Source organism: Staurois parvus, unplaced genomic scaffold (assembly GCF_062004578.1).
Source record: "Staurois parvus isolate SC_StPar_1 unplaced genomic scaffold, SC_StPar_1.0 ptg000122l, whole genome shotgun sequence".
Taxonomy (NCBI): domain Eukaryota; kingdom Metazoa; phylum Chordata; class Amphibia; order Anura; family Ranidae; genus Staurois; species Staurois parvus.
In genome coordinates, this window is record NW_028317918.1 from 2,157,167 (window position 1) to 2,181,342 (window position 24,176).

A 24,176-nucleotide genomic window follows, 5' to 3' on the forward strand; every position below is an offset into this window, starting at 1 on the left:
TTTGTTGTACATGAACGGTCTGCCTCCATAGCTGTTGTTTTTTTTTGTTTGTTTGTTTTTTAAAATTAACTTATTTATTTATTTTTTACAAAATTTCCTTAAAAAAAAATAAAAGAAACATGTTTATAGAACACTCTCCTATAATGCTACACTGGAGTTCATATTCAGTGACACCACCTAGGAAGAAGATTTTCAGAAAGTATTCAGGTTTCTAGAGAATGAGAGAAGTAATGGGAAATTGTTCTAGTGGTGCCCTTTTAATGCCAGCATATATAGATAATTTAGGACCAGCTAAGGAAAGTAAGTAATGTAGTTAAGTAAGTAATGTTAGTGTCCCCCTGAAGTACGTGTTTACTCACAAGAACACTACAGATTTTTATGGACCCTACATTTTATATCTTCACTGCATTGTTTAATGATGGAGGAGAGCATGTTTCATGAAATTTTGCATAGTGCTACCTCCACAGGAGCCACTGCAATTAACTGGTTCTTTCCCAAAACTAGTGCAGAGGCAGTCAGCCACACAGCAACAGTTGATTCACTCTGGCTCAGAAATCAGTCTGAGGGATGTCTTTTTAGTATTTATTGCTAAACAAACTTTAATGGGGTGCAGGGTGATATGGGATACTCCAGAATTGCTAAACAGTAACAAGAGGACATACTTCACTGTCCTAAGCTTCTTTCAACAGTCTCTATGCCAAGAGCAACAGGAGAAATAGCCAGTACTGGGACAGATAAAGAACTGGACTGTTTCAATTAGAGCTACCACTGGAACTTTCATCCACAGGGAAACTGCACACAGTCACTAGGACCTTGAGCTCAGAGCAGTACTCACATTGCCACATGATCACCGGATGCCTCCTTCCAGTATCCACCACTTTCCAGTGAGGTAGAGTATAAAACTCACAATGCCCCAGGACAGCTGAACTCCTTTCAACTTCCACCTGGCACTCTTCTGTGAGGTCTCCAATCTGGATCCTAGCTCAGTAGGCCCCCCAGCTATGCCAGAGCTGGGACCTTGATGATCATGCAGCAAATCTGCCCAGAGGGACTGAGCCTCTTCAGGCTGGGGACTTCTCCTCCGCAACAAAACAAGACTGCACTCAGCCTCAAACTATTTATGTGCTCTTCAGACACCTTCTGAACACACCTTCTCAGGTATTGGCTGAGGCACCATAAATATTCAGACTGCTCATCTGACTCCACTCCTATGTTCTAGAACTTTCCAGAAGTCAGGGGAGACCAATCAAACCTGAAGCCTGTGAAACACAGAAAAGCCCAAATCAATCAACAGCTGCCGAACTGATTAAAGAGGAGTCAAAAATAAACGAAATTTACATAGCATCCTAGAACCTAACTAGGAGGTTGCTGCATTTGCAAAGTACAATGATCTTCTGCAGATGGGAAGATGTTCATTACTACAGTGGGGCTCTAACAAGATTTATTCTGATTGGTAGATTTGGGTCCCTGCACTTTGTGCAAGGACAGTTCACTTTGTTTCCCTATTTAATGTGTTGCTTTTTCTGTTGTGTTTTCTTGCTTTTGTAACATTAATATTTCTTGTCTTATAAATTGTATTCCAGATGGGAAGATTGTTTTGCCTGGAAATCTTATACACTTGAGTTTCTTTGGTCGACCTTTTTCCTTGCAAGTGACCAGCATTAAAGGACCTGAAGGGGTAGTGCAGGAACCTTTCTCCAGGAGTACATTAGACTCAATTCTGGAAAAGACCACGGTGAACAGCAGTAGTTTGGACTTGTCCTTACAGCTCAGCTTACTTGACATTGAAGAAAGTCAGGATGAAGTTGTTACCAGTACACCATGTAAGCTTAGTGAAGTTGAAACTTCATGTCCTTCTGACAAGAAATCCGTAAGTGAAGAGCTGCACCCAGTGGCCTCTCAAAGTCCTGTAATCTCTGGTACTGGTGAGGACAGTCAAAAAACATTATTCAGAAAACCTGGAATTAAATGCAACACAGATGTCTTTTATTATTTATCACCACAAACTAAAATCAGATGCAAATGTTCAAAGTTGACTTCCCATTCGGAAGATGATATTAAAAATAAGGTAACTTATTCTATGATTGGTGGTTTAGAAACCCAATTGAAAGAAATCCGGGAAACAATAGAGTTGCCACTGAAACAACCTGAACTTTTTAAGATGTATGGTAAGTTGACACAGTTGATACTGTGATACTGGCCATTTTTTCTTTTGTTTGTCTGAATATTATATAAATTGCAGGTTTACACATGTAGCACAAGTACAAGATATAAATTTCACAGGACTTTCTATAATAACTGAGTGCAGAAATAAGAAGATACCAAGCTTTCTGACACCCATTAAGATTACAGAAAACAAAGTTACACATTAAAAATGTTTAGAGTTTGCATCATGAAAGATGAAAGGGATATTATATTTCTTTGATTCATATCAGGCTGTCACAGAGCAAGTCAGTTGAACAGCATTTATAAAGGAGTGGTATGGCTTTAAAGCGATATTAAAATCCAAAGAAAAAATGTTAAGTATTGCAGCATACCAACCCTTAGATATGGTGGTTGCATTATTTTTATGTTTCTAAGGTTTTTTTTCTCTATTTTCACCTGCTGATCTTGCCAGTAACACACTTGCTGCCTTAGAGTGGCTCCTCTAACTGTGGGGGAGAAACTGAGCCTACCTTGGACAGTAGTTTTGTCTGGAGAGTGTGGTGTTAGATCACTTTTCATAAGTGACTAACAAATTCAAGCCTAACTCTGGCTAACCTTTTTAAGCAGTTATAACCTGTAATTTTTCTTTTGAGATAAAGGTTTTAACTAAAAGAATAACCTGTCAGTGTTAAACACACCTCTCAATATGAAACGGTTTGTCTCAACCCTCTAACTTCCTCTTGCTGCACAGCTTAATCTGTTAAGGGAAGTTGAAATATAATAGCAGAATCAACAGGTAAAAAAGCAATAAGTTACAGAGGGGACTCATAAAAACAAAGACTGAATTGTTTATGTCAGTGACAGATTGTATCATATATGTTAGTGTTCTCCAAACTGCAGCCCTTTGCTTCCCTTTATCCGGCCCTTGGGCCTCTCACTGATATGAAACACTATTATGCCAAATGACACCAACAATGGGGTGCCATTTCTCCCGCTGACACCAATAATAATGGGACACTATTCCTCCCAATAATTCCAACAATGGGGTACTATTCTTCCCCATAACCATATGTTGCTATGTCTATGCCCACTGATGCTAAGAAAATTTCCACTGCGACTGGCCACAGTCTGCCCCCCCTCCCCCCAAAGTCTGAAGGACAATAAACTGGCCCTTTGTTTGGAAAGTTTAAAGAGGAACTCTGGGATAGAGAAAAAAACCCACCAATTAGTACACCCCCCCCCCACACACACACAAAACACTAAAGAGTTAAAGACATTTTGACAATCTTTACCATTTAGGAGAAGAGCCTAATTGAATTTTCATTACCTTATCTCTTTAATTAAAAAGATAACAGCATATGCTCTGCCAAGGAGGAGGCGTAACAGCAGGGATTACATCATAAAACTACAGTTCCCATCAAACACAGGGAATTGTAGTGAATGTGGGCAGATGCACTAAGCCTATTCATGTTGAATGTGTCTGGGAGTCTCAGTCCGCCCACCCCTGCAAGTGGGGCTGAATTACATCACTGCTTGCTGGAGAAAGAACTACAGAAGGAATGTGCCAAGACCAGTGGCTGGGGGAATAGGAAGCATAGAAGCCACCGTTCTTACAAACAGGAAACCTTAGAGAATTAACGGTTTGATTTGAAAATGAATAGGCTATTTCAGAGCAACTGTTGAGTGAACTAGAAGATGGATGACATATTCAGTGAAGGTAGGAAATCAGCAACAAGGACATGTAAATAAGTTTTTTGTCCGGAGTTCTGCTTTAAAGACCACTCGTATATGTCATTTTTAATTTTCCTTAGTACCACCTGTATACAACTTTACAAATGTGTGTTGCGCTTGCTTTTGTTGAATGAAGGCAGCAGACCGCAATTCAAATGAATGAAATAGAGGAATTGTCAGGAGTATGAAAGCCCTGTCATGTGACCTGCCAAAGTCATGTGACCAGTGCTACTTAATTCATGGCGTTCTCTCTGCATTGTGAAGCAGAGCAAACTCCGTGGTACACCACAGGCTGTACACGATGGCCTGCATTTTATGAAAGTGTAAGAGGCAGAGTGCAGTGTGGAATAATTGTGTAATGTCCAGTGGAGAGCAGATAGCCTAGGATTGTGCCTAAAATAGTAATACCGTTGATGGTTCCTGCAAGTATGTGTGTTAGCCCTAAAGTTAGTCTCAATATCCATGTTATTTATTATTATTATACAGTATTTATATAGCGCCAATAGTTTGCTCAGCGCTGTACATTATTGTGGGAGACAGTACAGTAACAATACAGTGCGATACACGAGGGGTTCGAGGGCCCTGCTCCTTGGAGCTTACAATCTAGGAGGGAGGGGAGACTGGTACAGGAGGAAATAGCTGTGGGGGGATGGAGTGGTGGGAAGAGCAGAGGAGATCAGCAATTAGGTGAGGGCTGGGAAGGCTTACCTGAAGAGATGGGTTTTCAGTGTGAGCCTAAAGGTGAGGAGGGTAGGTGACAGTCTGATGGATTGGGGTAGCAAGTTCCAGAGGATGGGGAAGCCCTGGGGAAGTCCTGGAGATGGGCATGGGAGGAGACCAGGGAACTGGAGAGTAGGAGGTCTTGTGAGGATCGGAGAGTGTGTGTTGGGTGGTAGATGGATATCAGGTTGGTGATGTAGTTTGGGGCAGTGTTATGAACAGCTTTGTACGTCAATGTTATTATCTTGAATTTTATGTGCTGGGCAATTGGAAGCCAGTGGAGGGATTGGCAGAGGGGGAAGGCGGATACGGAGCGGTTGGTGAGGTGGATGAGTCTGGCCGCAGAATTCAGGATAGACTGAAGCAGGGATAGCCTGTGTTGGGGTAGGCCGGCGAGGAGGGAGTTGCAGTAGTCAAGTCGTGATATGATAAGGGAGTGGATGAGTTGCTTTGTGGTTTCTGGAGTTAGGAACATGCGTATTTTGGAGATGTTGCAGAGGTGGAGTCTGCATGAATTTGTCAGCGATTGGATCTGGGGATGGAAAGACAGATTGGAGTCTAGAATGACATCTAGTACTTTGGCTTGCGGGGTGGGGCTGATTGTGGCGTTATTGGTCGTGATGGAGAGGTCAGGGGGGTGATATTGTCAGCGATCTCGGTATGACCAGAGATGTGTGGACTGACACAGGGAAACAGCAGGCTTCAGAAATGATTAAATAATAATAATATTTATTATTAGCTGCACAAAATAAACAAACACAGTGCAAAACAAAACAAACCTTAAACTAATAGGTACAGGTGCAGTCAGGGCTGGAGAGGTGGAGTGGTCAGGCAGGCCGGGTCAGGAACAATCAGGCAGAAAGGTACAACGGGAGCAGGCAGAAGAATGGTCAGGAATAGCCGGGGTCAGTGCAGGCGGAGTTCTGTCAGAGTCAAGCAGGAGAGTCGAGCAGGCAGGAGACAGGAAACAGGACACATGGGAAACAAACACCAAGGCCCTGACTGCAGGTCTGGCCATTCCTTAAATACACCTCCTGCAATCAGCCTCAGGTGATGGCTGATTGCAGGAGTGAGCTTCGGGTTGCTGAGAGCACCCGCTAGCCAGCCCTGGTACTGCAGCCCACAAGGCAGGTGAGTCCCACCACCATTGGCTAGTCCATTCCTGACAGATATCTTAGACAAGGCACTAGGCATTGATTTAGCTCCAACTCTAGATTAAAGGATTGAGTTGAAGACTAACATAGGTACTCAATACCTTCTCTAGAGCAGTATTATTGCTCTATGCACATTTCAGGCCAGGCTCACTTTAAATTCATTTTAATGAGTTTTTTCTCTCCTCGCCATTCAGGACAGCACCTGGAGAGAGTGTAGCTTCACCCATAACACAGGAAACACTGCAGCTTAAAAGAGCACCTCTTCCACCATGCTATGGTGTTTCCTCTGCCATGGTGGAAGCGCTGCAGGGAACCTGGTTTACCCGGGGGGGGGGTGCGCTCGCTCCAGTGCGGTAGTGCATTGGTCACTTGCCTCCCAGATGGATTCCATGGACCAGCCCAGCTCCTTCCTCCATTGAGGGGGCCAGGTTCCGGTGCCTTTCTCCACTTTTGTGCTCAGGGGAGCGATGACCAGCCAGACAGTCCTGCCACATCCTTCTCACTCTTGGAGCGCGTCTCCGGGGTCTCCAGGCCATGGGAAGCCTTCCGGCGGCTTCTAGGGGTCCTGGTGGATCTGGCCGGCGGGTGGCGCCATGCCGGTGGACAGGACTTCCGGCGGGGGTGTGGCGGCACTGGTTCCGACCACTGGAATGCAAGGGGAGAGGGCAGGTTGGCTGGTGTTTCCGATTCTGGGTCACCAGTGCGGGAGACCAGTGTAAACTTCAAAGAACCACAAGTCCCAGCAAAGCTGCGCTCTCTGCAGGATGGAAGAAACTGCGGGTCCAGCCGCAGCGGAGGAAGCAGGCACATCATGCACTAGCCTAACCCAAGTAAGGGGAGGTACAGTGGTGCCCTTTATCCTTACAGTGGGCTCTTTTGGTTTTTTTTTTTACTGTGTTTTTTTGTTTCCTTCGCTGTACGAATGCCTGCTGCTGTGGCACAGAGGTGACTCCACTCTGCTCCACGGCTAAGGGGGATGACTTAGGGTTTCTTTTGCGATAGGTCTCCCCCCTCTCCACTCTCTCTCTCTCATGCTTGCCCTCTCTTGCACCAGGACAGCGGTTTCTTGAAGGTGGGCTAAGGAGGACCCAGCCGGATGGGAGCCTGATGTAGTTTTCTGTTGCCCTGCTGCTTTTCTATGTTTCAGGTCCGGGCCACAGTCAAGACAAAAGGAGTTGCACCAATTAAAAGGAAGTGTTCATCTTGTAGGAATCCCCTATGAGATTCATGTCCGAAACCGCTCTGTAAAGCAAGTGTGGTGGATTTAGTAAAGGAAGAATCTTCTCAACAAAGCAGTGACATGTTTGTGGCTGTCAAAAAGGAATTGTCGGAGATCCTGGGGTCAGTCCGATCTTTGCTGGATAAATTGCCGTCGCTTCATCCGCATTTGCAACAGAGCACCTTGTCCAGTCTTCGGCCATCCTTTTCAGGCCAGAAGGATATCAGCGACTCAGATGAAGAGAGAGAGATTGAGAGCTTCCTTACATCCCTCAGAGATTCGGAGGAAGAGGATGGTGAGGAGCAGGTTACAAGCTTGTCCAGATACAAGCTTTCATTGGAGGAGGTGGACAACTTGCTGAAACAATATATCTGATACTAGAGATCCAGGAGGAGAATGTCCAGTTGTTAGTCCACGATAAAATGTACCAAGGCCTGGGACAAGCTAAAAATAGAGTCTTCCCAATCCATCGGGTCTTATCAGACTCAGTAAAGAAAGAATGGAAGGATCCAGAAAGGGACCCTTTCGTCTCCAAATCCCTAAGAAGAAGGTTTCCCTTTGAGGAAGACGAGTCCCTGGTGTGGAACAAGAAATCAAGGCTGGATGCAGCCTTCTCACATGTTTCAAGATGCACGGACTTGGCTTTTGAGGATATGGGCAATCTGAAGGATGCAATGGATAAGAGGGCAGACTCGCTCCTTAAAAAAGCATGAAACTCTTCTTTGACCAACCTCAAGCCAGTTATGGCCTCCATGGTGGTGGCAAGGAATTTGGAGTGTTGGCTAGAACAGCTCAGGGATCATGTCGAGGCAGGGACCTCTAGGAGGGAGCTTTTGGAATCGTTCCCGGTCCTTCTTAAAGCCGTGAAGTATATGGCTGATGCATCGGCTGAATCTATCAGAATGACGGCCAGGTCTTCGTCATTGGTGGACTCGGCTAGGAGGGCCATCTGGCTCAAGACCTGGTCGGGAGACTCAGCCTCCAAGATGAATCCCCCTTTCTGGGGATCTGCTCTTCAGCCCGGATCTGGAGTCAGTGCTGGATAGAACGGCGGACAAGAAAAAGGCTTTTCCATCGAAAAGTAAGAAGCAACCGGTCAGAAAGAATTTTTGTCCTTTTTCACAAACCCGAAGAAATAAGGAACAGACCCAGAAAAGAAGTTGGAGTCTCCAGGGAGACAGGTGTAAAGGAACGGTGCAAGAGCCAATGACATTTCTCTTCCGCTGGGAGGGAGGCTTCGGGCCTTCTCCTCACTGTGGGAGGAAGCAACATCAAATGCCTTCGTCAGAAATATCGTGTCTCGAGTACAGTCTGGAGTTCTCCCTGACCCCACCAACCAGATTTTGTTTAACCAGTCTCCCAATGTGTCAGGAGATGGCCTCAGCAATGACGTCCCTTTTGAAGGAACTGATACAGCAGGAGGTCATCATTCAGCTGCCAAGGGAACAAGAAGGCCGGGGGTTCTACTCGCACATCTTCTTGGTCTAAAAGCCTTTAGGGAAGTTCCGTCTAATCTTGAATCTAAAACTACTGAACAGGTCCATTCGGTGCAAGCACTTCCACATGGATACAATTTTATCAGTAAGGAAGCTGCTATCCCCAGGTTGCTTCATGGCGACCATCGATCTGCAGGACGCTTATCTTCATATTCCGATTGCTCAATCTTCTCAGAAATTCCTCCGACTGGCTGTCAATCTGGGATCATCCATCTGGCACGTGCAGTTCAGAGCTCTACCCTTCGGCCTGTCATCCTTTCCAAGGGTGTTCACCAAAGTCATGGCGGAAGCACTAGAACCCCTGAGGTTGAGAGGGATTTCAGTGGTGCCTTGCTTAGACGATATACTCATGTTTGCAGATACCAGGATGCAGCTGCTGTTGGATCTTCAAACAACTCAGGCTCATCTGAGAAGCTTGGGATGCTATTAAATCTGGAAAAATCCAACCTGATTCTGGCCCAGAGAATAAGGTTCCTGGGTTATATCATAGATTCTGTTCAACAGCGGATATTTCTTCCGGAAGAAAAAATAGAAGGGATCCAGTCGGCCTTGAAACAGGTGCAATGCAACCTGTTGGTGTCGGTTTAGAACGGCCATGTTAGTGCTGAGACTACTTACTGCCGCCATCCCAGCGAATCAGTGGGCCATATTCCATTCTCGCCCCCTGCAGGGGGACATCCTGCGAAAGTGGACATAGCAGGATCCACTGGACATGCTTATAAAGATCACTCCAAAGGTAAAGAGGGCGGTTTGGTGGTGGCGAGATCCATCCAATTTAGAGAGGGGCCTGCCATGGTCATCTCCGAAGGCCGAACTCTTAACGACAGACGCCAGTGCTTGGGTATGGGGAGCCCACTTCAGAGATTTGTCGGCACAGGGTCCGTGGTCCAAAGCGGAGGCCAGGAAATCCTCCAACTGGATGGAATTGAAAGCCATCCAGCTGGGTCTTCTTTCCTTTTATCAGTCGGTGAAAGGGCAGCACATTCAGGTCCTATCGGACAATACAACAGCGGTAGCTTACATTTCCAAGCAGGGGGCACAAGGAGCAGGGGTCTCCTGGAGTTGACCCTAGAAATCCTGTCTTGGGCAGAAAAGAGTTTGGCCTCGTTCTCGGCCATTCACCTAAAAGGCTTGCAGAATCGGCTGGCAGATTTCCTGAGCAGAAGAAAAGTAGTAGAATCCGAGTGGGGATTTAATCAGGGAGTGTTCCAGCTTATCATGGAAGCTTGGGGTATTCCTCAAATTGACTTATTTGCAAGCCACTTAAACACAAAGGCTCCGGTATTTTTCTCCCTTCACAGGGAAGAACAGGCTCTTGGCCTGGACGTGCTAGCTTATCCCTGGAATTACCCTCTGTCCCCCCCTTTCAGCTCATTCCTCTAGTACTTTGAAAGTTAAAGCAGGAAACAACAAGCTTAATCTTGATAGCACCCAACTGGCCAAAAAGACCTTGGTTCTTGAAGCTTCGGAACCTATCCTCCAGTCCTCCCTGGAAACTGCCAGTCAGGATTTCCTAGTCCAGGGGCCAGTGCTGCATCCAGAAGTGGAGTGATTCAGCCTAACTGAATGGTTCTTGAAAAAGAACTCCTAAGAAGAAAGGGGCTATCGGAGAAGCTTATTGCCACCTTGCTCTCAAGCAGGAAAGAAGTGTCTAGAGCAATTTATCTGAAAGTATGGAGAAGGTATAATTCCTGGTGTTCAGAGAAAGGTTTCCAGGTGAACAGAGTCGTGTCAGTCCTGGAATTTCTCCATGAAGAAATGGAGATGGGTCTAGCTGCAAGCACCCTTAAATCTCACGAAGCAGCTTTATCTGCCTTCCTGGAGAGGAGGTTATCTGAGGAGGCGCTAATTACTAGGTTTTTTCAGCTTTGGCCAAGACAGTTTCAGTTAAAGTTTTTCCGAAATGGGATCTGTCTTTAGTTTTACAGGGCCTCACAAAGAGACCATTTGAGCCCCTAGAGGAGGCATTGGTGCGAAATTTAGTTCTAAAAACTGTTATTCTAATCACCATTACATCAGCTCGAAAGATTAGTGAGATCCAGGCGATGTAAATTTCCAAACTTTTTTTAGTTATTTTTCCGGACCGGGTGGTCCTTAGAATGGATCCGGGCTTTCTCCTGAAGATCTCCTCATCCTTTCATTGTACGCAGGAAATAGTATTGCCTACCTTCTGTGCAGCTCCAGCTAATCCGGGGGAAAAGGCGGATTACACTCTTTATGGGAAACCGCAAGGGTGAGAAAGTCTCCAAGAGTACTCTGGGCAGATGGCTCAGACAGGCCATCAAATAAGCCTACGGAGCACTAGACAAAGTACCTCCAGTAGGGGTCGAAGCACACTCTACAAAAGCGGTGGCAGCCTCTTGGCCTGAAAAAGCTGGTGTTTCCCCAGAACAGTTTTGCAAAGCGGCTACATTTCTCCACTTTTATACTCCATTATAGAATGGATTTATTGGCCGCGACAGACCAGGCTTTCGGCTGGAAGGTCCTGCACGCAGTGGTTCCACCCTAGGGGTAAGTTACTCGGTTATCCTTTCCAGGTGCTGTCCTGGAGGGCAAGGAGAGAAATCCTCAGTTAGACTTACCGGTAACAGTAGCAGCCTATAACCCCCCCCCTTTTTTTATGTCTGTAATTCTGTGGTTGGCATGGTATCTGCTCCTCTGTTTCTGTTTTCCAGCATGTCAGAGGTTACTCGGCTATAACTGAGGGCATGGTGGAAGAGGCGGTCTTTTAAGCTGCGGTGACATAGAAAATTACCCAACACAGAGTGACAAACTGTAAGGGCATATGACAGGCTCCTATGTGCCACGTTCCATAATGATTAATAAAACTAACCAAAGAAAAATGCTCCCCATTGGAGAGCGCAGCCCCCTCCCCATAAACCAGGTTCCCTGCGGCGCTTCCGCCATGGCAGAGGAAACACCATAACTGGGGGCATGGTGGAAGAGGCGGTCTTTTAAGCTGCGGTGTTTCCTGTGTTATGGGTGGAGCTACGCTCTCTCCAGGTGCTGTCCTGAAGGGCTCCTAGAAATACCGTCACCGGTAAGTGATGATTTTTTTTTTTTTTTTTGCATAAATGATGTCTTGGTAGCATTATGAGTTTACTACTGTGAACTATTAAACATTCTGAATAGAGCTTCTCTTTGTTTAATTTGCAGGAATTCCTCCTCCACGTGGGGTTCTACTTTATGGGCCCCCGGGAACAGGCAAGACATTGATAGCTAGAGCAATTGCTAATGAAGTTGGAGCTCATGTTTCAGTCATCAATGGTCCGGAAATAATGAGCAAGTAAGATGAACCGCTGTGTGCTTTTTTTCCCTTTGTGGCTGTGTACAATTGGTAAATACATCTGTATTTTGTGACTGTTTATATGTTTCTGGCTTGCTTCTCTGTAGGATAAATGCACCATAAAGAAAATTCTAGCCTGTGCACAAATCAAGTAGCCCCCTGTATGCTGCCTGCATAGAATATGTTAAATTAAAAAAAAATACACCATAATCTTTTTTTTTAATATAATTTAATAGTTTTATCATATGTTCCCAGTGGTATTATATTTCCCCTGACACAAATTCTAGTTTTATTTATCATCTGTCTCTGTTTTTTTCTACTTTCTATATGGATGGCTAATTCCCAGTTTGGTAAAGTAATATATAACAGAGTAACTAAACTGTAAACAGATAGTGATAGTCTAAGTATTGTACCAGAAATTCTTTCTGCAGAAGCTTTCAAGATATTCCCTGGAATGTCTGGAATAATTTGATACTCTGAACAGTAGGAAATTATAGCAACATCCCCTTCTTTGGCACTGATTTTCCAAGAGTGGACAAGAGTGTTGTGATGGTTATCGGTAGAACAAATTAAATATACACTGTAGTTAAATTAAAACCATTTCTCCTGCTAAGTGATCCATTTGAAAAGTTTACATGGTTAGTTTTCACTGCTGTTTTTAAAAAATTACTAATACAAATCCAGGGCAAAAAAAAGGCTGTAAAATATTTTAACTTTGTTTTAAAGTGGAAATCAGGCAAAAAGACTTTTTTTGTTTTGGATAGAATGGTAATAGAAGTTCAGGCAGGTTTTATTGTTGCAAATCCACATTCAATTGTACCCTAAATTAAATATCACTAAGCCCTGGTTCACACCAGTGCGGCTTTGAAGTAGCACTACTCAGCATGACTTCAAAGGCGACTATTCAGTGTGATTTTATTACGGCTTGCTGACATTCTGTGTGATTTCATTTAACAGATGTCAATGTAAGTCACAAGGAAGTTGCACCGAAATAGTGTAGGAACCTTTTTTCAAAGTCTCTGCAACTTGAGTAGCACCGATTTGAATGGTTCCATTGCTGCAAATGGGGTGCAACTTGTCATGCATCTTTGACCTGTCATGTCGCATGACAAGTTGCACTGGTATGAACCAGGGCTAAATGTCACTGAATTGCACTTCTTTGAACATTGTTTATTTTTTATAGCTAAAACTATACACTCACTGGCCTCTTTATTAGGTACACCTGTTCAGTTGCTTAGTAACACAAATTGCTAATCAGCCAATCACATGGCAGCAACTCATGCATTTCGGCATCTAGACATGGTGAAGACAACTTGCCGAAGTCCAAACCGAGCATCAGAATGGGAAGATAGGGCATTTAAGTAACTTTGAGCGTGGCATGGTTGTTGGTCCCAGTTGGGCTGGTCTGAGTATTTAAAAAACTGCTGATCTACTGGGATTTTAACACACAACCATTTCTAAGGTTTACAGAGAATGGTCTAAAAAAGAGAAAATATCCAGTGAGGGGCAATTCTGTGAACCCAAATGCCTGGTTGATGTCAGAGGATAATTGGCACACTGCTTTGAGATGACAGAAAGGCAACAGTAACTCAAATAACCACTCAGTACAACCAAGGTATGCAGAATACCATCTCTGAATGCACAACACATCGATCCTTGAAGCAGATGGGCTACAGCAGCAGAAGACCACACTGTGCCACAAGGTGCTACTCCTGTCAGCTAAGAACAGGAAACGGAGGCTACAATTCACACCGATTCACTAAAAATGGACAGTACAAGATTAGAAAACATTTCTTGGTTTCGATTTTAGCTGTGACAGTGAGATGATAGGGTCAGAATTTTGGCGTACACAACATGAAAGCATTGATCCATCCTGCCTTGTATCAGCAGTTCAGTGGTGGTGGTGGTGTAATGGTGTAGGGGATTTTTTCTTGGCACACTTTGGGCCCTTTAGTACTAATTGAGTATCATTTAGACGCCACGGCGTGCCTGAGTATCATCGTTCACCATGTCCATCCCTTTATGACTACAGTGTACCCATCTTCTGATGGCATCTTCCAGCAGGATAATGCACCATGTCACAAAGCTCAAATCGTCTCAAACTGGTTTCCTGAATATGACAATGAGTTCAGTGTACTCCAGTGGCCTCCACAGTCACCAGATCTCAATCCAACCTTTGGGATCCAGCACCTTTGGGATGTGGTAGAATGGGTGATTAGCATAATGGATGTGCAAGCCAACAAATCTGCAGCAACTGCGTGATGCTATCATGTCAATATGGACCAAAATCTCTGAGGAATGTTTCCAACACCTTGTTGAATCTATGCAATGAAGAGTTAAGGCACTTCTGAAGGCAAAATGGGGTCCAACTCGGTACCAGCAAGGCGTACCTTATGAAGTGGCCGGTGAGTGTATATATATGTAGCTATACACACAGTTTCAAGTGTGGTGAGTGCTTATCTTTTCTATTATACATATCTTTATTTGTACTTTGCTGAGCACGCAGGCACATTTGTCTCAGATATGGGTACTGTAGCAACTTTTTTAAACATATACAGTGGATATAAAAAGTCTACACGCCCCCTCCCCTCTCTTCCCCTCCTGCTTTAAGTAATACTTTTCTCTGCAGCTGCTCCAGTGCTTGTAAAGAAACATCTATTAATTACTTTGATCCTCTTTGTTTTAGGACTCTGTTTAGCACAGTGTGTGTACTACATACTTTTCACAGTGCTGCTGTGCAGTCTCGTGTCCTTCCTCTGCCATCTTGCATATGTTAGAAGGGAATCTCAGCCCCTCCCACTGAACGCTCTTGAATCAGGAAGGAAAGTGTAAGGAGGTCACATGACTGCACAGCAGCACTGTGCAAAGCAGGTATGTAGCATTATAAATAATATATACCTTCTCTGCTAAGGAAGTGTACAGCAATTCAAAATGAAATACAATAAATTAATTAAATGGCAGCAGCTAACACCCACACCTATTACATAAAAGTGATAAATACTAAATCAAAAATAAATGGTGTAGCGCTCAAGACATAAATAAATATTAATATATGAATAACGCATATAAAAATATACAAAACTGTAATAATATCACAAATAATGATCTAATCCCAATAAATCTGAGTGATCTCTCAATAGTACCTTGATCCCTTTTGGGATCCAAAAAGTGACAAACCAAAGTGAAAAAAATAGTGATCATAAAATATATCCAAATGTGATATATTTATACAATAAATGTGCTCACAACTAACCCGACCCTTAATTAGGATCAGTAACTGATCATAAAAGTCAGTGAAAACCAAACAAGTGATCCCAGCACTGGGGGATATATCAAAAATCAGTGACTGATCAAACACAATCAGTGATTAATAAACAAGTGATCCCAGCACTGGGGGATAAATTATACTAACAAAGTGAACAGTGCTTCAAAAAATCACATATAACATATAATAATGTCAAAATCTCATCCTAAAAGATAATATACCCCAACATAATGTAAATCACACAATAGAACTAATGTAGATGTATCAATCACAACACACGAAAAAAGTCCAAAAAAATCCAAAAAGATTAGTGCATATAAACACAGGTGTTCCACAAATCATAAACATGCAGATGGTGCTGTGGATGTGCACTACAGCCGCTGGTGATATATCCCAAAATATCTGAATTGCCTCCTCACTTCCTTACCGTGATCCAATGGGCCAAATAGCTTTTGGATCACCCCTGGATCCTCCAAATGCGATATCCCTTTTAATGGACTCTGTCAGGGATCTCCTCGATCCCCGCCGCGATGGTCCCGGCGCAGGCGCAGTGCACCGCCCTGTGCAGGGATACGGGCACTAGGTCCGGGCCGGCCGCGGCGTTCGAGTTCGCGCATGCGCAGTAGAAGCCGCGGCCGCCCGCTGGGCACCAATGGCAGCGCAGGGCGGGATATTTAAATGGCCCTGAGCTGTCATTCAGTGCCTTCTGGTCTTCCCTGCATCCTGTGAACCTGTACCTTGTAAGTTTTGACCCGGATTGTACCTGACCTTGCTGCTTTCTCCTATTCTGACCCTTTCTTTGCCTGACTTCTCTCCTGGATGCCCCTGATTGGATTTGACCTGCTGTTGCTGACCTGGCATGTGACCCGACCATTCTATGCCCGCTGCCTTGTACCTTGCCATCCTCTCTGTTACCGACCCGGCCCGTCTGACCTTGCTCATCCATCCATCCATCCCTTGCAGTGGGGTCTTCTGACCTCCTCACATCAGACTCTTCCCCGTGGGAGCCCTTGGCGCATACCACTACCACTGACGGACGCACCCAGTAGCCACGACCTGGTCTCGGGGGGCTCCAAGTCCATCCCCACCATCAGGGGCCCTGGTGAACAAGCACCCTGGGACTTAGATTCCGTACGCTGGGGACGCCTATTCAGTGGAGTGCTAGTGGTACCGCCAGGCGGTCCCTTACAGTACCAGAAGGCCATGACTGAGTCTAGAGGAGGGCCCTCGCCGCTTGAGGAGATCTGCAGGCACCTGTCTAATTTGACACAGGCCGTATCGGCCCTGCAGGATAGATGTCAGCAGATTGAAACCCAATTCCAGACCTGCACTATATCCGTTCCTGCCCCACAGGCCGCGGTCCCCGCACCCCCAGCCGTAGCAGCCCCTGTGCTGGTTTCTGGGGCATCCGCACCACTCCCGGCGGCCGAACCCCGAGTACCCTTACCGGAACATTTTCACGGGGACCGCACACGCTTCAGATCATTTCGCGAGTCCTGTCTTCTCTATTTTGAGTTACAACCCCGGACCTTCGTGACTGAATCCGTGAAGGTGGGGTTCGTCATCTCCCTCCTGCAGGGTGAACCCCAAGACTGGGCCCACCGATTACGGGGAAAACTGACCCTCACCTTAGTTCGGTTGACAATTTTTTTGATGCAATGGCCATCCTTTATGATGACCCACAGCGGGCAGCTTCTGCTGAAGCTACTTTGTACACGCTCCGGCAAGGCCGCCGAGCGGCGGAGGAGTACGCGTCTGAGTTTAGGCGCTGGATGGGGGACACACGCTGGAACGAGTTCGCACTCCTGCATCAGTTCCGTATAGGCCTATCAGAAGGCCTGAAAGATGAGCTCACCCGGGTGGAGGTGCCTGAGACTTTAGAGGACTTAATAGCACTGATTATTAAAATTGACCGTAGACTGCGGGAACGCAGGTTTGAGAGGTCCGGCCAGGGTCATGGAAATCCCTGGGGGTCATTGCAAGGTCCCAGTCAAGCACCTAGGCCAAACATCCAGAACCGGCCACCTGGAGATATCCCTGAACCCATGCAACTCGGCCTGGCACGGCCTAAACTATCTCCAGAGGAACATCAGCGCAGACGATCCCAGAACCTGTGCCTCTACTGTGGTGAAGCTGGTCATATGGTACGATCCTGCCCGCAGAAACTGAGTAAGTGCACCTCTTCTTCCTTATCCATTGGCAATGTTGGTCCATCCCAATACTTAGTGGTGCCCCTTTCCTTTCAGCTTCCAGAAAGGACCGTGGAAGTATCGGCCATAATTGATTCGGGGGCATGCAGCTGCTTCTTGGACATTAATTTTGCTCACCAGCAGGGTATTCCTCTCCAATTTAAACAGAAGGGGTTCAATATTTATTTGGCCGACGATTCCTGAATAAAATCGGGGGTAGTGAACCAGGAAACCCCCTCCATCACCACTGTCATTGCCGGCCACCAGCAGGAACTCCTCTGCCTGGATGCTATAGCTTCACCCCTCTTCCCAGTCATTCTGGGGCTCCCATGGTTACGGGCCCATAACCCCCAGATTGACTGGGAGACCGGAGTAATCTCATTCCCTTCCCCATACTGTCGGGTATACTGCCGCACTTCGGGCCCGGGGGTCCCCCAAATCCTCCTGTGCTCTGAGGGGGAAGCTGAATTAAAACAAGTAATCCCTGCAGTCTACCATGAGTTTCTAGATGTGTTCAGCAAACGGGGAGCCGATACTCTACCCCCCCACCACCCTTATGACTGTCCCGTTGACCTGTTACCCGGTTCAGAAATTCCTTTTGGGCGAATCTTCCCCCTTTCAGAGCTCGAATTGGGGGCCCTAAAGGAATATATCGAGGACAGCCTCCAGAAGGGGTTCATCCGCCCCTCCACTTCACCGGCGGGGGCGGGAATTTTCTTTGTTGAAAAGAAAGACAAAACCTTAAGGCCGTGTATCGATTACAGGGAATTGAACAGGGTCACGATAAAGAACCGTTACCCACTGCCGTTAGTACCAGAGTTGTTCCAAAGTTTAAAAACAGCAGTGGTTTTTACAAAGCTGGATCTGAGGGGGGCGTACAACTTGATTCGCATAAGGGAGGGGGACGAGTGGAAGACGGCCTTCCGCACCCGCTTCGGCCATTTTGAATATTTGGTCATGCCGTTCGGGTTGTGTAATGCTCCGGCCACGTTTCAACACTTTGTGAATGATATTTTTAGGGACTTTCTGGATGTCTTTGTTATCGTTTATTTAGACGACATTCTGATTTTCTCCCCGTCTTTGGGGGAACACAGAATACATGTAGCAAAGGTATTGGGGCGATTGCGGCAGCATGGGTTGTACGCCAAGGCAGAGAAATGTTGTTTTGAACAATCCAGCATTGCCTTCTTGGGCCTGATTATCTCCACCGCGGGGGTCGCGATGGATCCCCAGAAAGTCGCTGCAATACTGGATTGGCCTGAACCCACGGACAGGAAAGGCGTCCAACGATTCATCGGTTTTGCAAATTTTTACCGGAAGTTCATCAAGAACTTCTCGGGTCTGGTCTCCCCCATTACTCAGCTAACCAAGCTGGGAACCCGGTTCAGATGGACACCAGAGGCGCAGGAAGCTTTTGAAGCCTTGAAGAAGCTGTTCACCTCAGCACCCATTTTGGGTCACCCAGACGCCGCCCTGCCCTATATCTTGGAAGTAGATGCATCGGAGAATGCGGTAGGTTCCATCCTCTCCCAGCGGAAAGGCACCAAGGAACTGCTCCATCCTGTAGCATTCTTCTCACGGAAGCTTACCCCAGCGGAGAAGAATTATGATATCGGTGATCGAGAGCTACTGGCGATCAAAACGGCGTTAGAGGAATGGAGGTACCTGCTGGAAGGTGCGGTGCACCCCATCTTAATATTTACTGACCACAAGAACTTAGAATATCTGAGAACCACCAAGCGTCTACGCCCGCGACAGGCAAGATGGGCACTATTCTTTTCAAGATTCAACTTCCACATTACGTACCGGCCTGGATCAAAGAACACTAAGCCAGATGCGTTATCACGTATGTACGAGGACGCCAAGGAGATCCCAGTACCCGACACCATCCTGTCCTCGGGTAACTTCTTGGCCCTTCAGTCGGACCTTCGTTCCAATCTAATGGAGGCATCCACAACCTTCTCTACCCCAGGCGGAGGGCCGCTCCAGAACAAGGGGGGACTCCTATGGAGGGAAGATCGAATTGTGGTGCCGGAGGAAGCCCGAACCCTGGTCTTGGGGCATTGCCATGACCACCCGATGGCGGGGCACTTTGGCCCAGAAAAGACCCTGGAACTTCTCCGACGCTCATTCTGGTGGCCAGACATGGCTAAAGATTGTAAGGGCTATGTAAGGTCCTGTATCACCTGCCAGAAGAACAAGCCAGCAAGAAACAAAGTTTGGGGTCTGCTGCGACCCTTACCTATTCCTGAACGGCCTTGGCAAAAGATCTCATTCGATTTTATAGTCGAGCTTCCGCCATCACTAGACCACACGGCAATCCTGGTGGTCGTGGACCGCTTGTCCAAGATGGCCCACTTCATCCCGTTGAAGAAAACCCCCTCGGCGGCCGAGACTGCGCGAGTGTTCATTCGTGAGGTAGTAAGGCTGCATGGGGTCCTCGAAGACATTGTCTCGGACCGGGGGGTCCAGTTCACGTCAAGATTTTGGAGAGCACTGTGCAAAGCCCTGGACATCAAATTGTCTCTCTCCTCTGCGTTCCACCCTCAAACTAATGGTCAAACCGAAAGGACAAATCAGACCCTAGAGCAATACTTAAGATGCTATACTTCGTTTACTCAAGATGACTGGATGCCACTTCTACCCCTAGCGGAATTTGCGTACAACAACGCCCGCCACTCAGCGACGGGACAGTCCCCGTTCTTTGCCAACTATGGCTTTCACCCAGTCTTCCTCCCGGATTTGGTCTCGGAATGCCCAGTACCAGCAACGCAAGATGTGGTAACGTTTTTCTCCGCGAACAATAAGAAGCTTCAAGAGGCCATCAGTCGGGCCCAGGAAGACTACAGGAAGGCATTCAACAGGAAACGGAGAGGAGATCTGGTGTTGCGGCCTGGGGAGAAGGTTTGGCTAGCGACGTCCAATTTAAAGATGCTTTGCCCGTCAAAGAAATTGGGACCCAAATTTATAGGCCCCTTCTGCATTAAACGGATGGTTAACGAAGTGGCCTACGAACTCGTCCTTCCTGACACGCTCAAGATCCACCCAGTCTTCCATGTGTCCCTGCTGAAGCCAGTGGTCCCAGATGCCTTCCCTGACCGGGAATCTAGACCGCCGGAAGCCATAACGGTCGAGGGAGAAGAAGAATTTGAGGTTGAAACAATCCTGAAGTGTCGAAGGAGGGGAGGCCAGACCCAATTCCTTATAAAATGGAAGGGCTATGGCCCTGAGGACAATTCTTGGGAACCAGCCCATAATGTCCATGCACCCAGACTTGTCCGGAGGTTTTTTCGCGATCACCCGTGGTGGAGAGATCGGGTGGGCATCCGGAGGCTGCCCGTAGGGGGGGGGCAATGTCAGGGATCTCCTCGATCCCCGCCGCGATGGTCCCGGCGCAGGCGCAGTGCACCGCCCTGTGCAGGGACACGGGCACTAGGTCCGGGCCGGCCGCAGCGTTCGAGTTCGCACATGCGCAGTAGAAGCCGCGGCCGCCCACTGGGCACCAATGGCAGCGCAGGGCGGGATATTTAAATGGCCCTGAGCTGTCATTCAGTGCCTTCTGGTCTTCCCTGCATCCTGTGAACCTGTGAACCTGTACCTTGTAAGTTTTGACCCGGATTGTACCTGACCTTGCTGCTTTCTCCTATTCTGACCCTTGCTTTGCCTGACCTCTCTCCTGAATGCCCCTGATTGGATTTGACCTGCTGTTGCTGACCTGGCGTGTGACCCGACCATTCTATGCCCGCTGCCTTGTACCTTGCCGTCCTCTCTGTTACCGACCCGGCCCGTCTGACCTTGCTCATCCATCCCTTGCAGTGGGGTCTTCTGACCTCCTCACATCAGACTCTTCCCCGTGGGAGCCCTTGGCGCATACCACTACCACTGACGGACGCACCCAGTAGCCACGACCTGGTCTCGGGGGGCTCCAAGTCCATCCCCACCATCAGGGGCCCTGGTGAACAAGCACCCTGGGACTTAGATTCCGTGCGCTGGGGACGCCTATTCAGTGGAGTGCTAGTGGTACCGCCAGGCGGTCCCTTACAGACTCCTTCAGGTAGCAGCATAACACCACATCAAGGTTCCCCTTTAAGTCTGAGTAATACAGCCAACTCCCACAGGACTCATAATTAAGACATGGAAGAGAGAGCCTCCATAGTGTAATACTGTTTAATAAGTAAAAGTATCCAAAAACAAGCCAATTTTCCACTCTTATTATGTCAGATGAATACAGGCATTTTTTAAACCCTCATGCTATGGGTGTACTAGTGCATGGGTTCGTTGGGACCACTAAGATGGCGTCCACGCCGGATATTGCGTCACCACGTCACCTACGTGTTGCGTCACGGCACACGTGACTTCATTAGGGTCCCTCATTGATGGTTACAGGAAACGATTGATTTCAGTTATTTTTTCCAAGGGGTGTGCTACCAAATATTAAATTGAGGGTGCCAATAATTCTGTCCAGTCCATTTTTTGGGTTTTGCATGGAATGTACCAGATTTGGCTTTTTGTTTCCCCACTTTTTTGTGTCATACCAATACAAACAGAAGAAATAAACATGAGAATGCCTAAACATTTGTAATTGCACCAGTTTACTGGGCGAAGTGGTGCATTATCTGACTATCTGACAGAAATGCAGGGGTACCAATATTTTTGGCCATGACTAACTAACTATATATATATATATATATATACAGTGCTCAGATAAATGAGTACACCCCTTTTGAAAAGTAAGATTGTAATCAGCATCTCACTGAATACAAGAACGATTTCCAAAATTTTGACAAAACTGCATTTTATGGAACATTTGTTTAGCTCATTACATGAAAGTAAGGCCACTGAATCACTTTCACCATGTTCTTCTTCAGACATGCAACATTGGCTTTAGATGTGTGTTTTAGATCATTGTCATGTTGGAAAAGTGCATGACAACCAAGGGCAAGGACTGATGGTAGCATCTTCTCTTTCAATACAGAGCAGTACATCTGTGAATTGATGATACCATCATTGAACTGCAGCTTCCCAACACCAGCAGCACTCATGCAGCCCCACAGAAGGACACTTCCACCACCATGTTTCACTGAAGGCACCATGCATTTTTCTTTGTACTGTTCACTTCAGAGTACAGAGTCACAGTAGCTGTCTTCTTTTTCAGCATGGGCCTGGCAAATTCTATGCGGGCTTTTTATGCATAGGCTTTTAGGAGAGGCTATCTTTGTGAGCAACACCCATGCATGCCATTCCACTGCAGCAAATGCCATATTGTGTCATGGGAAACAATCACTCCACTTTGGCTTTCTACTTCTTTAGCTAACTTCAGCAGTGAACTTGCATGGCGATTTTCTTAAGCTCTTCTCATCAGCAGATGCTCCTGTCGAGGTGTTGACTTCCATGGACAGCCTGGAGATCTCTGTGAGATGCTTGCAGTTTCATCTTTGTAAAAATTTTGTATCACTTTTGCTGCAGTATTCTGAATGATAAGTAAAGCTTTGCTGGTCTTCTGGTAGCCTTCCCCTTTCTTGTGGAAAGAAATGATTTTCTTTCTCATGCCTTGTGACATTTCTCTTCCATGAGGTGCCATTGCTGACAGCATGAAATGGGAAGAGGTTTTCTTTGTTAAGTAACGCCCTTTTATAATCAACTGTCTGCTGGACACCTGTTTAATTATCATTGGGGTGTATTCATATTTGCAACATGAATACACCCCGATAATAATAATAATTTGAATTTGTTAGGAAATATACTTCTTTGTGTGTGCAAATTAACAAATCTTGTTTGCAATCAATGACCTGCATTTGTGGGAGTATTTTGTAGTATAGTGTCCCATACAAAATGTTAATTCTGAACGTAAAGTAAAGGTTTTCTGACAGATCTTTTGGGGTGTACTCATTTATGCTGAGAACTATATATACAGTGGGGATCGAAAGTTTGGGCACCCCAGCTTAAAATGTGTATTAATGTGCATAAAGAAGCCAAGGAAAGATGAAAAAATCTCCAAAAGGCATCAAATTACAGATTAGACATTCTTATAATATGTCAACAAAAGTTAGATTTTATTTCCATCATTTACACTTTCAAAATAACAGAAAAAAAAAAATGGCGTCTGCAAAAGTTTGGGCACCCTGCAGAATTTATAGCATGCACTGCCCCCTTTGCAAAGCTGAGACCTGCCAGTGTCATGGATTGTTCTCAATCATCGTCTGGGAAGACCAGGTTATGTCAATCTCAAAGGTTTTAAATGCCCAGACTCATCTGACCTTGGCCCAACAATCAGCACCATGGGTTCTTCTAAGCAGTTGTCTAGAAAACTGAAACTGAAAATAGTTGACGCTCACAAAGCTGGAGAAAGCTGTAAGAAGATAGCAAAGCCTTTTTCCAGATGTCAATATCCTCTGTTCAGAATGTAATTAAGAAATGGCAGTCATCAGGAACAGTGGAAGTTAAAGCAAGATCTGGAAGACCAAGAAAATTATCAGACAGAACAGCTCGCAGGATTGTGAGAAAAACAATTCAAAACCCACATTTGACTGCATGATCCCTCCAGAAAGATCTGGCAGACACTGGAGTTATGGTACACTATTCCACTATAAAGAGATACTTGTACAAATATGGTCTTCATGGAAGAGTCATCAGAAGAAAACCTCTTCTACATCCTCACCACAAAAATCATCGTTTGAACTTTGCAAATGAACATATAGACAAGCCTGATGCATTTTGGAAACAAGTTCTGTGGACCGATGAGGTTAAAATTTTAACTTTTTGGCCGGAATGAGCAAAGGTACGTTTGGAGAAGAAGGGGCACAGAATTTAATGAAAAGAACCTCTGTCCAACTGTTAAGCATGGGGTTGGTTCAATCATGCTTTGGGGTTGTGTTGCAGCCAGTGGCACAGGGAACATCTCACGAGTAGAAGGAAAAATGGATTCAATAAAATTTCAGCAAATTTTGGATGGTAACTTGATGCCCTCTGTG

General features: G+C 46.0%; 1 protein-coding gene and 1 pseudogene across 1 annotated transcript in view; both read left to right on the top strand.

Moving 5' to 3' along the window:
- The window catches only part of AFG2A (AAA ATPase AFG2A), a 529,963-nt gene that overhangs the window by 42,793 nt on the left and 462,994 nt on the right, over positions 1-24,176 (top strand). Inside the window, exons 5-6 of the mRNA XM_089672180.1 lie at positions 1,584-2,168; positions 11,622-11,751. Of these exons, the coding sequence (XP_089528306.1) occupies positions 1,584-2,168; positions 11,622-11,751 (715 nt within the window). The remainder of the gene's footprint in view (positions 1-1,583; positions 2,169-11,621; positions 11,752-24,176) is intronic.
- Positions 7,243-10,385, top strand: LOC149467119 (uncharacterized; annotated as a pseudogene).